Source organism: Muscardinus avellanarius, assembly GCF_963383645.1.
Source record: "Muscardinus avellanarius genome assembly, chromosome: 12".
In the NCBI taxonomy this organism is placed as follows: Eukaryota; Metazoa; Chordata; class Mammalia; order Rodentia; family Gliridae; genus Muscardinus; species Muscardinus avellanarius.
Window position 1 is genome coordinate 58,415,138 of NC_137798.1, and position 17,558 is coordinate 58,432,695.

The window sequence follows — 17,558 nt, forward strand, 5'->3', positions numbered from 1 at the left end:
GTGGTAATCGAAATGTGTAAATCTGATCAAATTATTTCCCCATGTTATATCTGTCAATGTTTTGTTCTCACAGGACAAAATTCAGATCTTCAGTATTAAAAGACTCACCCGATATAGTCCCTAACCCTTTAGTTTTCTTCTGCCCCTTTTCACCCTTTCCCCAATGCTCCTGATAAGCAGAACCTCTCACTTCATAATCCTCCCTCATGACTCTAACTTAAAACTGTCCACTTCTGCCTGTATCTCCTTTAAGACTCAAGTCAATATTACATTTCTCTGAAGAGCTTTTTACTTGAGGTAGAGGTAATCAGCCCCTTCTTTTACCTAGTAGACACCAGATGAATATGTTGAGTTAAAGCTTTAAAAAAGTATTAAAACAAAATAATTCACATTATAAAGAAGCATAACATTTAGAAAAACAGCAAGTATCAAGTTGTCAAAATAGTTATTCTTCAGGAAGATTAACTATAAAGAAAATATAATCATCTCCAAATTTAACCTTTAAATTGGTTGGAAATCAAAACAAAAATCTTAAAAACAAAGAGAAATGATTTGTATAGTCAAAATTCAGAGTGCTAATAAGCACATAAAAAGCTTGAACATATCCGAAAAGTTACAAATGACATTTAAGAAACTTCAAAAACTGAAGTTACAAGAAACTAGCCAGGCACCTGTAATTTCAGTATGTGGGAGACTGAGAAAGGAAGAGCACAGGTTCAAGGCTAGCCTGGACAACTTAGTGAAAGCCTATCTCAAAAATTAAAAAGTAAATAAAAAGGGGTAAGAGTATAGCTCAATGATAGAGCACCCTTGGGTTCAAACACACACACACACACACACACACACACACACACACACACACACAGAAACTTACAATCTGAAAATCAAAGTCACAAGAAACTGAAAAACAGATTTAGAGAATCAGTAAAAAGAATAAGTGGCAGTAAGTAGGGCAAGGAAATACTACCTAGGTTACAAAATAATCCAGGATATTAAGAACTACTGGCAACCTAACCTTCATGCCCACTCATATGGTGTTAACTGTGAGGTCATAGACCTTAGCAGGAAAAAAAGTGGTTAACGACGCAGAAACCTGGGCTATAATTCCAGTTCCCTCTCTTAACCTCTCTGAGCTTCAGTATATCACATGTAATATAAGGATATTGCCTCTCATAGTGGGGTACCAATGGGTAGTAACAAAATAACATAAATAACAGACTGGAGGATCACAGGTTCATGGCTGGCCTCAGCTACTTAGGCTTTCTGAAACTTAGAGCCTGTTTCAAAATAAAGACTAAAAAATAGGACTGGGGTTATAGCTTAGAGGTTGAACGCCCCTAAGTTCAATCCCTAGTACTGCAGCAATAATAGTAATAATAATAATAATAATAATAATAATAATAATAATAATAATACATATGAAAGCATTTTGTAATCTCTAAAATTCAATTCCAAATTATTGCATTATTCTGGTTCATGAAATATCTTTTGAAGTTCCTAAAGCCTCATGCTGTAGTTAAACCTGGCTATAACAATACCAGCGTTATGGACTGCTGAGCAATAAGGATTAACCAAACCTCATTTTCCCTACCATATCTTAAAATTCCAAAACGAAAACCTCATTCCAGGACAACTGGAAAAGTAGGTCCAGTGAACTGACAATTATTTGCTATTCCTGAAGATGAGAGCACTGTGGATACTGTGACTGGCAAGATGATCCGGTGCTCTGAATGGCTTCCTGGTGACATCAATAAAATTCTAATAATTCTACTGTACAGCCTATAAAACCAAGTACAGTACTTCGGAGGCAGAGACAGGAGTATCTCGGGTTCGCAGACAGCCTCAGCTACTTAGTGAGGCCCTCTACAACTTAGTGAGACCCTGTTTCAAAATAAAGAATAAAAAAAAATAGGGCTGGGCTGGGCGTGGTGGCGCATGCTTGTAATCCTTGCGCTTGGGAGGCGGAGACAGGAGGATCGCATAGGTTCAAAGCCAGCCTTGCTGGCTTAAGTGACCCTGTTTCCAAATAAAAATATAAAACAGGTCAGGAAGTGTAGCCCGGAGGTAGAAGGGTTCCATTCCCAGTACCATTAAAAAAAAAAAAAAAAAAAAAGAGCGCTGGGAGTATAGCTTGGATTTAAAATGCCCCTAGGTTTGATCCATAGTGCCGCAAAAAAAAAACAAAAAACAAAAAAAACAAAAAAAAAAAAAACACCCTGGGTTCTGTCCCCCAGTACCACAAAACAAAACAAAACAAAACAAACAAACAAAAAAAAAAAAAAACAAAAACAGCCACATATCTCTATGGGTTCACTAAAAGGCGTTACTGTTCTCCATGCCAATGTTCTTGTGCTGTTAGGCATGTAGTATATGAGAATATTGTGTTGTGCCTAATCGAGAGATACAAGATAAATGAAGAGTGTAAATCACTTTGCTAAACTGGAAGAACATATTTCTACTTGCAACAATGATGGAGTAGCACATATTGGATTTACTACCCCATCATAATCAACGAGAAAATCAGGGAAAATGTATTCAACAATGATATTCAGACACTACAAAAAAGGATTCCTACCACTGGCTATACTTAGTGCTAGAGATTTTCTAGGCTGTGGAGCAGAGAAAGGTAAAACCCAAAGCCTAGCAATCTTCTTTAGTTGTGAAACAACTCAGAGTTGAGGAAGAACAAAGTAGTTAGAATTTGTGGGGCAAAATGTTGGGAACTAGAGAAAATTACTGCTGGAGATCTCTAAAGATTCTCCATCAAAGTCTTCGATTTATGTGTACAAAGGAGAAAACAAACTGAAGTCAGGGGAAAAACCATTAAAAAGGAGTAGATGGGATAATTTCTAGAGCACATAACAAACTAGGAATAGTTTATCTTCTAATCAGCCAGAATATGAAAACCTAACACACACATCATTGAGGAAATGTCCTCAGAAAAGTACTGCCATACTAGGGATAAAATATTCCTATACCAAAAATTGATCTGACATACCAAAAGTTTAAAAAAAGCCTTGATAGGATATTACTAACTTGAAGTAACATAACTGTAAGAGGACAAAACTCAGCAATACTAAAGGAATCCTACAAAATCCAAAGAATATCTAGTAGATTATTATTATTATTATTTTTGCAATACTGGGGATGGAACCCAGTGGCATTCTACCTCCAGGCTACACCCCCAGCCCTATTTTTTATTCTTTGTTTTGAAACAAGGTTTCACTGAGTTGCAAAGGGCCTAAGTAGTAGTTGAGGCTGTTGGTGTGATCCTCCTGTCTCAGCCTCCCAAATGCTGGAATTACAAGCATGTGCCATCACGCCTGGCTTTCTAGTAGATATTCAAAATACAAAACTACAACCCTGAAAAAAAATTAATCAATAGTAATAGACTCAGAACTGACACAGATGGTAAAATTAGAAGAAAAAGATGTTTAAACAAGCTAGCACAATGGTGCATGGCTACAATCCCAGTATTTGGGAGGCAGAGACAAGAAGATCACAAGTAATGAGGCCTTCAGCAACTTACTGAGACCCTGTTTCAAAATAAAAATAAGAAAGGCTGCAGGTGTAGCTCAGAAGTAGAATACCCTGGGTTTTAATCCCCAGTACCAAAAAGCACCTAAATTGGATTTTTTTTTTTTTTTTTTTTGTGGGTCTGGGGATGGAACCCAGGGGCATTTGACCTCCGAGCTACAGCCCCTGCCCTAATTTTTATTATTTATTTTTTGAAACCGGGTCTCACTGAGTTGCAGAGGCCTCACTAAGTAGCTGAGGCTGTCCGCGAACCGCGATCCTCCGGGTCTCAGCCTCCCGAATGCTGGGATTACAAGCGTGCACCACCACGCCCGGCTCCTAAATTGAATTTCTAAACAAGGAAAATACAATACCAGAAATGAAAAATATGCTGAGAGATCAATAGATTAGATTTTGCTGAAGGTCAGTGAAATTCTTCAAGTTCATCATATAGCAGTAGGATATAGTAATTCAAGGACACAGCAATGGAAACATAACTATTAAAATTAAACAAAAAATATGACCATAATGGCCCACACTTGTAATCCCAGTGTACTTGAGAGGCTGAGACAGGAGGATTGCAGGTTTAAAAACAATCTTGGTCACTTAATGAGACCCAGTTTCCAAAACAAGAAATAAAATCAGGATGGAAGTAAAACCTGGAGGTAAGAATGCCTCTGGGTTCAATCCCCAGTACCTCAAAAAATAAAATAAAATGAAACAAAAAAAAAAATTACAGAGCTTTGGGGCTTGATGAACAGAGCTGTGGTGTGATATTAAGCAGGCTGACTTACATGAAGTATTCTAGGACAAGGGGTAAAGTGAACAGAAAAAATTAGAGAAAAACAAACATTTTACAAACTTAGTGAAAACTATAAACTCAGATTTTCTTCATATTTCATGGAGATAACTGCTAAAAGTCATTAATAAGAAAGCTCCCAGGAAAAAGAGATGATACCTAAAAGAACATAAAAATAAGAGCAAAGTTTTTATGAGAAACCACGGAAATGAAAGACAACAGAGTGATATTTTTAAAGTTTTAAAGAAAACAAAAATGTCAGCCTAGAATTATATACCTAGCACATATACCATTCAAAAAATAGATTGAATAATTTTTTGTTTTTTAAAATATCTTCAAAAGCCGGGCGTGGTGGCGCATGCTTGTAATCCCCGTGCTTAGGAGGCGGAGACAGGAGGATCATGCAGGTACGTAGCCAGACGTGCTGGCGTAAGAGATCCTGTTTCAAAAATATAAAATAGGTCTGGGAGTGTAGCCTGGAGGTAGAAGGGCTTCCAGGAACCCCAGTACCACCAAAATATATATATATATATATATATCTTCTAAAAAGTTGATTGCTTAGTTGAGTATTGTGGCATGTCTGTAATCTCAAGTACTTGGGAGGATGCCAAGTCTGGGCCACTAGACCCTGTCTCAACACTGAGTCTTCACAGTAATCATAGCCATCTTGATAGTAACCTACAGAGCAGCAGTGACCTCCAATTACAAAGGAGACACCAGGCAAAAGAGATATTATAATTTGTTCAAAGTCATATAGCTACAGTAATTAAAGATTCAAACTAAAGAGATTTGACAACAAATATCTATCTGTTCTCTGAGCCCACACAACTTGTACTGCCAATACTGGAGAAGAGATGGCTGCCTCAAATCCCTGGACTAAAGGCAGATTCAAGATTATTTTAAGAGCCAGGCGTGGTGGCACATATTTGTTATCCCAGTACTTGGGAGGCTAAGACAGGAGGATTGCAGGTTTGTAGACAGCCTCAGCAACTTAGTAAGGCCCTCCACAGCTTAGTGAGACCCTATCCCCAGTACCACACACAAAAAAGATTACTTCAAGTTTTATCTCTTTTTGCCAGAGCCTAGCTGCCACTCCTACCACTGCTGGTTCAACTGTGGGTCAGCTAGGCGGAATCCTCAGTTTGCATGCTGAGGTCTTCTGTGCTATAAGGGATTGTTGTAGGCCATTTTTCCCTTGCCAACATGGCAGAATACCAAGAACACTACTGGTGCTGCCTCAATTGGAAACTGAGCAGTCTTAGAAAACTGTAAAGTTCTCAATTGTATTAAAAATCTTGGTAGGTGGCAGAGATGATTCTAAATGAGCTCTGGGGGTAAAGACAGTTTCTCCTACATTTGGTGAAAGGATTTCCATTACCTTACTACCTCCCCCCAAAAAGAGGCTCAAGAACTTGGAAAGAGTAGGGGGGACCCTATTCTTTCCAAAAGGCAACAGATTTCATGAGAATGACTGGTACACTTCTCTGAGATCAAAGCCAGGAAGACAGGCTAGCACAGATCTTTCTGGAGCCCAAGAGACCAGGCAAAAATTACAGTTTCTCACAGGGTCAGGGGCAGCTCCAAGGGCTTGAGCACTCTGCCTATTTGAAAAGTGATTACCAAGACAGCAGACCAAGAAAATGAAATGTCAGGAAAGACTACAAATCAAAGAGCCAAGAATGTCAAGTAGGGTAGCAATCTGAAGGGATAAGAAAGGCAGGAAAAGAAATAGTAACAACTAAGGATTATACAGAATTTACTACCCACCCTGGGATATTTCAAGACCTTTCAATGTCTTAACTCATTTATTAAATTAATTCAAAGAGGCAGATACTATTGTCTACATTTTACAGAAAGAACAATTAAGTCACAGAGAATTTAAGTTACCTATAGTTATAAAGATAGTATATGGCAGAGCTGGGATTTGGGCCCAAATAGTCTAGGTCTAGTAGACCTTTACATTCTTAACCATTATGCAATGCTGCACCTCTCTAGAAAAGCCAGTTAAGCCAGGCGTGGTGGCGCACGCTTGTAATCCCAGCATTTGGGAGGCTGAGACCAGAGGATCGCGGTTCGCGGACAGCCTCAGCTACTTAGTGAGGCCCTCTGCAACTCAGTGAGACCCTGTTTCAAAATAAAGAATAAAAAAAAAAATTGGGCAGTGGGTGTAGCTCGGAGGTCAAACGCCTCTAGGTTCCATCCTCAGACCCTCAAAAAAAAAAAAAAAAGCCAGTTAAAACTGAAATGGAGGTGGCAGAGATAAATTGATGAGTTGTGATAGTATAAAAGATGATATGAAAACAAATGTAAATTTGGTCCACACTTTAGGTGACCTATGATATTCTTTGATGGAGTATAGGTCATCCCATAAAATACAGAATCCTACCTGGGCACACCTATAATCCCAGTAGTTGGGAGGCTGAAACAGGAAGATCAAAGTTTGAGGACAATCTCAGCAATGTAGGAAGACTCTCAGTAACCTAGTGAGACCCTGTTTCAAATTAGAAAAATAAACAGGCTGGGGGTGTAGCTTGGAGGTAGAATGCCCCTGATTTCAATTGCCAGTACCACAATAGATAAATAAAATTAAATACAGAATCCTGGCTGGCAAGTTAATCTTGCATTCTAAGATTGGGGCATTCACTATGAGGAAGAGTTATATACTTCTCCCACCAAAGAAAGTACAATAGATAATGTGGTTTATATAAAACAATATATAACAGGCTAAACAGTAAACAGTTTAAAGAACAAACTACAACTAGGCGTGGTGTGGGGCATGTTTATAATCTCCCTATTTGGGAGGCTGAGACGGGAGGATCACAGGTTGCCACCAGCCTTAGGAATTTAGTGAGGCCTCCAGCAACTTGGTGAGATCTTGTTTCAAAATAAATCACACACACACTCAAAGAATAAACTACTACAACTAAAATATAAGACCTGTTTTGTTTTATTTTCCTTAGTAAAGGCAAAAAGTAGCACATGAGTAACTTTGTGCTTTTGTGTGTGTGTGTGTGTGTGTGTGTGTGTGTGTGTGAGAGAGTGTGTGTTACCAGGGATGAAACCCCGGGGCATTCTACCTCAGACCTACATCCCCAGTCCTATTTTTTATTCTTTATTTTGAAACAGGGTCTCACTAGGTAGTAGCTGAGGCTGTCTGCGAACTGTGATCCTCCTGTCTCAGTCTCCCAAATGTTGGGATCACAAGTGTGAGCCACCATGCCCAGCTTGTGCCAATCTTAAATAAGAAGTATATTCATGGCTTGAGAATGTTGCAAAGGCAAACATCAGTCAGAAATCTTCAGACATATACATGTGTCTCGTTTACTGCTAAACATCTAGTAAGGGCTCACTCTTGCCACCCTGAGAGTTAGTGCCTGACAGTACCTGACCAGGCACACTGGGCTCTCCTCAGTTTAGTGGTGCTCAACAATCTGGTTTTCTCTGAAGTAAACTCTGGTGATTGTCTTTAAATTCAAAATAAACACAAGTTTGTTTCATAAGCAAACCTGGAAGGTTAAATACATTATTAGATGTTAAAATGCAGGTTTTACTGAAGGTGGGTAAACCAGGTAGATGTGAGATACTTTGGGTCTAGCAAGAAGTAATCCTACAGAATGAGAATAAGGAGCTGAGAGTGGTGGTGCACGCTTGTAATCTCAGTACCTGTGAGGCTGAGACAGGAGGATCACCAGGTTCGAAGCCAGCCTCAGTTACTTAGTGAGGCACTCAGAAACTTAATGAGACCCTGTTTCCAAATAAATATAAGCCAGGCATGGTGGAGCACGCTCATAATCCCAGCATTTGGGAGGCTGAGACGGGAGGATTGTGCAGGTTCGAAGCCAGCCTGATACTTAGTGAGGCCCTTTACAACTCAGTGAGACCCTGTTTCAAAATAAAGAATTAAAAAACAAAATAGGGCTGGGTGTGTTGTTGGGAGATAGAATGCCTCCCGGGGTTCTACCCCCAGATCCAAAACAAACAAGCAAACAAATAAATATAAATTAGATCTGGGAGTGTAGACAAGAGGTAGAAAGCCCCTGGGTTCCATCTCCAGTACAACAAAATTAAATAAATAAAAATAAAAGTAGAATGAGAATATTGTCAATAAAATATGAGCTGAAGGTTGGTCATTTGCAATAAGTAATAAAATGTAAGAGTATAACTGTATTTAGCTACATTTCTACTTGAGTTCAGAAATAATTCCAATTCTGTTCCCTGTGCATCTCAAAAGTAACCGAACATATTACATGAAATATGATTCAGAAATCTTAAGTTTTAGCATAGTTTGCATCCACTTCTTTGTCCCTTTATCATGTCAAGGGCTATTCAGTATCAATGTTTAGAATAATGGTCTACTGAGTTGCGGTCAAAGGGAGAATCAGTTATAGAGTTAAAATTATATTCTAACACATAAAAGCTTAACTTAAAATGATTTGGAAATGCCATCTGCCATTGAGATAGAATTTAAGATTTCCAGGTAGCTGAGATTTGGGGGTGCAGAAGTATCAATAACAATGTAAAGCCCAAAGTCTGGCCTAACCTCTGGCAGTCATTCAACAGAATTTATCTGAATGTACAAGGACAATGACTATAAAGATTATCTTAATACAGCTTAAAGTAATAAGACATTACGATAAACACTAATAAATGTATTTTTATTTATGTTAGCAATCTTGTAACACTGGAAAGTAGTATATAAACAATTACTTCTATATGATCATATAAATTTTTCTGGTTGTCTACAGCTCTCTGGCAAAGGCAACTCCTACTTTCATCACCTTAATTTCACTTCTCCCCTAAACATGGAAAGAGAAAGGGCATATGTTTTCTTTAATGTGCTCAAGCTAGGGATACCAGAGGGACTCCAGATAATGGAGAAGAAATCTCAGTGAAGCCAGGGAGAAAGGGCAGGGGAGGAAGAAGGCTGAGGTTCATTAATGGAAATGCTACATATGACTGTGTATACATGTGAATAACACTGTTAACCTGGATCAGGAGTGAGGGAAATGGGAAGGTAGGGGTGGGGGAAGATCAAGTACTGTGTACATATACGCCATTGTCAACATGATCTACATTATGAGACTATAGTGCACCAATAAAAAAATATAAAATTTAAAAAAATTAACTTCTCACTCAGGGATAACAAAAAGCATGTTATGCTTTTCATCTCAAAAATCCAACCATTTGCTATTTATTCAGCCTTTTTTGGTGGGTAGTTCCCCTTTAGAGACACAAAACCAAAAGTGTAGAACTGTAGATTTAATAGTCACTATAAAATTTTTCCTTTGTTCTGCATTTCTTTTTTTGTATTCAGCATGCTTTATTTAAATGAGAAAGGATATATTTTTCCATCAGTTCAACTTTGAACTTCAGGATTAAAACTGACTTTTATTACACTTTGTGGCACCGGGGTTGTGCTCATCTTAAGTGAGAAGTATATTTGTGGCTGGCTATATACTGAGAATGCCGAGCAAAGGCAAGTATCTGGTCATAAATCCTGTAGACATGTGTGTGAAAATTTAAACTCAAATATTTATAATAGTTAAAACCTTCTAAGCTTTGTTCCACTTTTTAACTGTGCTTTTAGGAATATACTGTAGTTAAAAAAAAAAAAGACAGGGCTTTCTTTTTTTTCTCTTATGTATACCTTCTATTAGTGTTGCCAGTTTTTCTGGATAACATGTAGTTTAAATTCCATCCTACTCATGAAAAGATAATTATAGAAATTCTAAAACTATTTACCCCCCAATCTCTTTTGCCAATAATCTTCATCTTAGGATTCCTATGAATGCATTCCCCATTTCCCTCCCCTTCCCTGTCTTCCACTTTTTCCTCCCCACAGTGTCCATCATTCTCAAAGGATTCCTTGACTAGAACATAGTTTTTTTTTTTCTTGTTCTGTATGATAAAGATCAACTGTAGGATTCCAAACAACAAAGATCTCAATAAAACACAAACCATAGGAACTGATGAGAAAATAAAAGCTCAAATTTGGAAGAGGAAGGAATATAAATTAGTTGCTATTATAACAAAATAGTAGAAGAGGAAAGAAAACCATACCAATTATTCTAAACATTTGTATAACGCTCTTGTACAACATGCATTATTACATTCTAGCCATTTACAAAGAAAGTGTATAAAAATGATTTTTAGATCAGTTTCTACATTAAGGGCAAACTGCCATTAGAAAAGGGAAAGAGAAAGCCATCATGGTGGCACACACACTCTTGTAATCCCAGTACTTGGGAGGCTGAGACAGGAGGATCACAGGTTCGCAGCCAGGCTCAGCTACTTAGTGAGGCTCTCCACAACTTGATGAAACCCCATTTCAAAATAAAGAATAAAAAATAGGGCTGGGGGTTTATCTAGCAGGTAGAATGCCCTTGGGTTCAATCCCCAGTACTATAATAAATAAATAAATAAATAAATAAAGTTAATAGAAGTCTCGAATGCTTGGGCAGATAGTGCCAAGTCCTGCCCTCCATAACTGTCACTAGCTGCTTACATTCTTGTGCTGTTTCAGTAGCCACTAGAAAATGAGCTCTACAGCAGACTTGATCTGGATTGGTACGGGTTCTCATAAGACTTCGGCTAGGGTTCTGTAAACCTGATCCATCAGAGTTCCAACACAGTATATCAGAAAGGGTAGAGGAGAAGCCAGACGTGGTGGCACACAATTGTAATTCCAGCATTCAGGAAGCTGAGATCAGAGGATTACAGTTTGTGGACAGCAAGGCCTTTCGTAACTCAGTGAGACCCTGTTTCAAGAAATAAAATGACTTAAAAAAAAGGGGGGGCTGGAGGTGTAGCCAGAGGTAGAATGCCCCTGGGTTCCATCCTCAGTACCACAAAAATTAAAAAAAAAAATAAATAAAAGACTAAAAAATAGGGCTGAGAGTATAGCTCAGATGTACAAAGCCCCTGGGTTCCATCCTCAGTACCACACACACAAAAAAAGAGTAGAGGAGAAACCTGTGGTTTATAGTTCACTGCTTCTAGAAAATACACATTCATATAAAAATTGGTCAATTAAATAATTTTATTAATTAATTTGGTAAATGAATGGAAATGAATAGACTCTAGAGAAAACTACATACATCAGTGCCATCAAAATTCCTACGAGACCATTCTAGGCTCATAAAATGTCTATAATATTCCATGTCATCTCATCAGCTATTATTAAATGCTTTGGCCACTTTCTTTTTGTGTGTGTGTGCAGTACTGGGGATTGAACCGACTGAGAGATACCCTCAGCCCTTTGTTTTTTTTGTTGTTGTTGTTGTTGTTGTTTTGGTGGTACTGGGGTTCCTGGAAGCCCTTCTACCTCTCCAGGCTACACTCCCAGACCTATTTTTATACTTTTTATTTGGAAACAGGGTCTCTTACGCCAGCACGGCTGGCTTCAAACCTGCGCGATCCTCCTGTCTCAACCTCCCAAGCGCGGGAATTATAAGCGTGTGCCACCACGCCCAGCCCTTTATTTGTTTTGAAACGGGGTCTCACTAGGTTAATAAAAGTCTTACTGCAGCTGGGCGTGATAGTGCACACTTATTATCTCAGTACTTGGGAGGCTGAGACAGGAGGATGGCAGGTTCACGGCCAGCTTCAGCTACTTAGTGAGTCTCTCTGCAATTTATGAGACACTGTTTCAAAATAAAAAATAGGACTGGGGATGTAGCTTGGAGGTAGAATGCCCCTAGGTTCAACCCCTAGGTTCTGGGGGGGGGGGATAAAAAATAAATAAAAAACTCTCACTGCATGCCGAAACTGTTCTTGAACCTGTGATCCTCCTGTCTCAGCTTCCCAAGTACTGGGATTATAAGCATGTGCTACCACGCCTGGCTATGCTTTGGCCACTTGCCAATATTCTTTACACCTCTGATGAGGTACAGGCCAATAACAAACTGTAAGCACTCAGTTAACCTTATTAACCTTATGTGACAGACAATTACCTGAGATACAAATAGACAGTTAACACTTAATACTATGTACCAGCTACTGTTCTCAGTTACCTGTAATAATCCTCATAATATACTTGTAAGTGAATATAAGCAGTGTGGGAGGTACACTGAGAACAGGGGAGTTCACTTAACCATTACTCAGCAATGATCAGTTTTTATCTAAAACGCCCAGATGCAATGCAGCCAGAAGAAAATCTAAATATGTGATAAAACAAAAAGAGGTTTCCTACAACTAATTTTTCCAAATGTAATACTGACTTCCTATCTAAAGAAGACAGATTCTGTTCCCTTTCTGATTCACATATGCCCAACTGTTCAAATTTTATCAACAAGTTCAAAAGAGAGTAAATTAACACCTTTCTTTTAAATTAGGCATAGGTTAACTTGTGTATCTTGTCTTGTGACCCATTTGCAGTGGGTTAAATTAAGCCACAAAAAGCTAAACAGCCAATGGATTCCTACCACCATTCTAGATAGCCCTTAAAACAAACAAGTCAGGCATGGTGGTGCATGCTTGTAATCCCCGTACTTGGTAGGTTAAGTCAGGAGGATCGCAAGTTCAAGGCCAACCTCAGCTTAGATATGCCCTCCGCAACTTAGTAAGACCCTGTTTTCAAATAAAAAATAAAATAGATCTGGGGGTATAGCCCAGAGGTAGAAGGCCCCTGGGTTCCATCCTTAGTACCACACACACACATACACACACACACAACTTTAATCATCACTATTCAGAAAGTTTCCAAAAAAACTTTAAAAGGAAAACTGAAATGGAGCCAGGTCAAAAGCTGCACAGTATCTAAAAAGTTCCTTTATTTGAGGAGAAAAGATGGAAGGAAGCGTGATCATACTGAGACCGAATCCAAGTTGTGAAAACTTTATATAATACAGATACTTAAAAGAACCAATTAGAACAAAGCCACACAGGATTTTGCGAGAAATTAAATATTTATTATAGGACACCACCAAAAAATATTACTGTATTTTCATTGTGGCTCATATGATGTTCTTGGACACCCACAGGGTTATGTCTTATTGAGAGCTACTCAGAAAATGTTGAAATGGAGATGAAACACGTACTGCTATTATGCTAACTGACAAGAAATATATAAGCTATAATTGGCCTAACAGCTATCTGCTTTAGGAAAGATAACTGGAGAAGCCTAAGTCCACATTACCTTCATGTTAACTTCTGTGGGCCTCACCATTTCCTGGTGAAATTATGATACAATCTAATGACACTCTGTTCCCCTACTCTCCTATCCAACTTTGTATAGGAACTAATCACGCCTAATGGAGAACTTTCAGCTGTTTGATTCTCTGTGACTCAGAGAATCAAGTTCAAACCTCTTAGCACCACGCATCTACCCTGAGCAGTATTCTCCCAAACCTGCTATTCTTGTGCAGGTACTCTTCATAAACTCCATTTGGTTCCAGACCAAATACCTGCCTGCGTGTACCTTCATCTCTGTGGTGGTCAAAGTGCAAACCCATCCTGTGCCTCCTGGCCACTGCAGGTACAGCCTTATTTTCACCAAAATGCCGCAGTTTCACTCCTCTGTGTCCTTGCATAGGCCACCCCATCTAGCTGGATGCCTTTCCCTTGCTTTCTCTGTCTGATTAAACACATCCTGAACACTCAATTCAAATTCACATCTTTTGGGAAGCTTTCCTGGTCTGGAAATGGGTAGGAAGCTTTTTGAATACCCCACTGTTTTTCTCCACTGGACTAAAGAACTGCTTAACACTTCTAGCTAAATGACCTTGGACAAATTCATTAGCTTCACTGAGCCCATTTCTCCATATCTTGAGAGTTAGAACTGATTTGCTATCACAAGGTAGGAGGGGAAGAATGTAAAAATATCACTTTGTAAACAGTAAAACACCATGCAAGCATTAACAGTTTATTATAAACTCAAATAGCCCACAATATTCTAGGTGAATATAGTTCAATTTTAATCCAAGAGTAAGATGCATTTCTTAGTTTCCACTCTCCTCTCCAAGGATCTTCTGCATTTTTATCCTGTCTGGCTCCACTAAGTTCTTGTGCTTCTACCTTCAGGAAAAAAACTCTATACAAGTGGGAAGTTCCTGAAAGGTTTTTTCTTTTCCCCAGCTTTCCTAATACCTCAGCGGGAGCACAATTACTGAGTAAATGTCAAAGAGCTGAATGAATGAATACAAGAATACCCTGTTCTTAGTGAGCTTACCAAAAGGAATCATATAACAGATTCTACCTGATCTGACCTTTTAAAAAAGGTAATAAATGCTTTTATTGTCATCTCCAAGTGCAATAAGAAATTCCTACTATGCTAATTTTATTTTATGCTATGGCACGTGCTATAATTGCTGTCTTAGTAATACATGCTTAAGATAATCCTTTAACATTATCAGAATCACTGGTGCAATTTAATATCTACTTACTGAATATCTACTGTACCAGGCTTTGTGAGAGTACAAAGATAAAAGTGATGGACTCTGCCCATATGCCACTGCTAAACAATGAAAGGAAGCTAAGCTATCATCAATAAATATAATACAAAGCACAAGGTTGTAAGACATATGAAGGATAGAAAGGTAGTGACAATCAATGAAGATATTTGTGTTAGGGCACTGGGCCCATAAGTCAGTATTACAAATTACCTGTTGCCAGTAGCTTCTGCTGCTGTTGAAAATGTATATATATATTGCACATAAAATATTTGGTGCAGGCAATGGCAGGTATTTCTGATCGCCTTCCTCATTCTAATTTCAAACCCAATTGTGCTGTTGTCTAAGGAATATTATTTACACTCATCACGCATATTCACTAATCCAAGGCCGTTAGGTACATTTCTCATGTACAGTGTGCCCACTTAACAGATGAGAAACGGAGGCAAGGCATGGGGCTCATGAGTTTACAAGGTGAAGCAGCAAAAATAAATAATACGGAAATGAGAACCTAAAAGAAAAATATGAGTAATCCAGAGAGTGAGGGCACGGACTCACGTGCCAGAACTGTTTACTGCAGCACTTTCCATTTCTCTCCAACGCACCCAGGGGGAACAACACAGTGCCTCTCCTTTCCCGTCAAGGATTAATTTTCTCTTCCTGTCCATAAATGAACTGTTGATTCTCATGCAGATCCTCTTAAACCTTCCTACACCAAACGACCTGCTGCTCTTTAAATCAGAGGCGGTTCTGGGTAAATGAGACTGAATCAGATCCCCAGGTGGACAAAGCTCTAGCAGGATCAGGAAATTAAACCCTTCAGACTGGGGGCCAGTTCCTGGATTACCTCCAGGGCATAGCATCAGCACCAGGTTCACCCAGGAAGCGCTCCCCCCCCCCCCCGGCAGAATCCTCTCCTCCTGACCTCAGCCAGCTTGGATTTACCTTTCATCTGCTGCTTTACCTTTCACCTGCCGATGCTAGAGCGCACAACCTCCACTGACAAAAACGACAGGCTTTCCACGCCTCCCTCCGCGGCGGCTAAGTCCAACCCCACGGGTCCAGCCCTGGGGAGGCAGCTCGTCCCCCCCACCACCATCAACCCCGGCCTGCTACTTACGGTTCCAGTACACCGGGTAGCACTCTCCTTGGGTCACATCCACCTCGTAGAGGCCGCCCCGCACGCACACCGGCTCGATGTTCACCAGCTCCTCCATCTCGGGCTCGTGCCCCGCCACGCGCGGGCAGAACCCGCAGGCGCGGTCCCCGTCGTCCTCCTCCTCCCCGGAGCTGCAGACCCGGCCCTCGGGGGAAGGCGCGCGGCTGGCGTGGTCGCCGTCCCGGGCCTCGGCCTGGGGCCGGGCGCCCGTGGCCTGCAGCAGGGTCCGGAAGGCCAGCTCGATGCGCAGAGAGTCGTAGCCGATGAAGGGCTTCCAGGTCTTCTTGTCCTCCTTGAAGAACCAGCGCACCTCCTCGGGGCCCAGCTCCGTCACCACCTCGTAGCGGTGCCGGGGCGCCGCGCCGCCGGGCCGGGCGCGCTTCCTCTCCCCGGGGCCCCCGCCCGCCGCCCCGCCGCCCCCCGAGTTGGTGGCCGCCAGCAGGGACGAGGCGCTGCCGCCGCCGCCGCCGCCGCCGCTCTCGCCCTCGCTGTAGTAGCGCAGCGAGGAGCCCGACTCGGCCGAGCTGAAGTCGTAGTTCTCGTCGCTGAGGCAGGACTCGAGCGCCAGGTGGTTGAGGTCCTCGGCGCCCGGCGCCAAGTGCAGCCCCGGCTCCCCGCGCAGCAGGGCCAGGGGCACGCTGTCATCGCCCGGGTCCCCGCCCGGCAGGTGCGGGAAGGCGCAGACGCCGCCGCCGAACGCCGGCCCCGCGTCCGCGCCCAGCTCCCAGGCGCCGCCGCCGCGGCCGTTCTGCTCCGGGCTGCGCGGGGAGCCGCGGCCCGGGTAGTTCATGGTGCCCGGACGCCGCCGGACGCCCGGCCGCGCGCCCAGCCGGGGCCCCCGGCGCTTCCGCCACACATTCAACGCCGCCGCCCTCGCCGCCGGAGTTTCTGATCGTTCAAATCGCGAACAGGCTGCGGCTGCGGCGGTTCCACCCCCCAGGCCCTCGGCCGCCGCCGCGTCCCGCCGCCCGCCCCATTGTCACGCAGCCCGACGTGGGCGGCGCTTGGCCAGGCCACGCCCCCGCCGCACGCCCCGCCCCGGAAGCCTGGCGCCGCCGGGCCCCGCCCCGCCCCTCGGCCCCCTGTGCGGGTCGGCTCGCGTCGCCCGCCGGCCTAGGGTTCCCTCCCGCCCCTCCGAGGTCCCGCTCGCCCGCTGCTGCACAGCTGCCCCGGCCCCATCCCTTCTGGGGTTTCAGCCCGGTTGTGCTGAGGCTTTGCCCCACTCATCCGTGCAAAGTGAGTCACAACCCCGAGGCTGCAGATGCCCTGACCTTCTCAGTCACCTGGTTCGCCTGCCTCCGGGGCTGTCCGCCCACGCGAGGGCACCCCACCTCCTGCCTGCCGCTCACCCCGGCGTCACCACCCCAGTCAAGCTGGAGTCTGACCTCTCTTCGTGTGCCACATCATATTATGGCTTATCTCTCAAGAGTTACATTTCCTGTTTTCTCAACCCTGTTTCAAAGCCCGTGATGGAAACCCAGTTTGTATGTCTCAGCCTTTCCCCCAAATTGGGTGCACAGTCAATGTTTACTGATTTTAATGATGGCAACTCCAGACAGGTGTGGTAGGTTCTTCAACTGAAAGCCAGAAAGCAACTACTTGACTAGACTCAGGTCTGCTAACTAACCCCAGACTAATCAATCTCTCCCGTCTTTTGGGCTTCTTCATCTATAAAATTAAGATATTATTGGATAGA

General features: G+C 42.1%; 1 protein-coding gene across 5 annotated transcripts in view; it reads right to left on the minus strand.

The window, feature by feature from the left end:
- DDHD1 (DDHD domain containing 1) overlaps positions 1-16,652 on the minus strand; it is a gene marked incomplete at both ends in the record, with an annotated part of 82,825 nt that extends 66,173 nt beyond the window's left edge. For all 5 annotated transcript variants that reach the window (XM_080706853.1, XM_080706851.1, XM_080706850.1 and 2 more), the window contains one exon: positions 15,824-16,652. In XM_080706853.1, coding sequence (XP_080562979.1) covers positions 15,824-16,652 — 829 coding nt within the window. The remainder of the gene's footprint in view (positions 1-15,823) is intronic.
- Between the last annotated feature and the right edge of the window lie 906 nt (positions 16,653-17,558).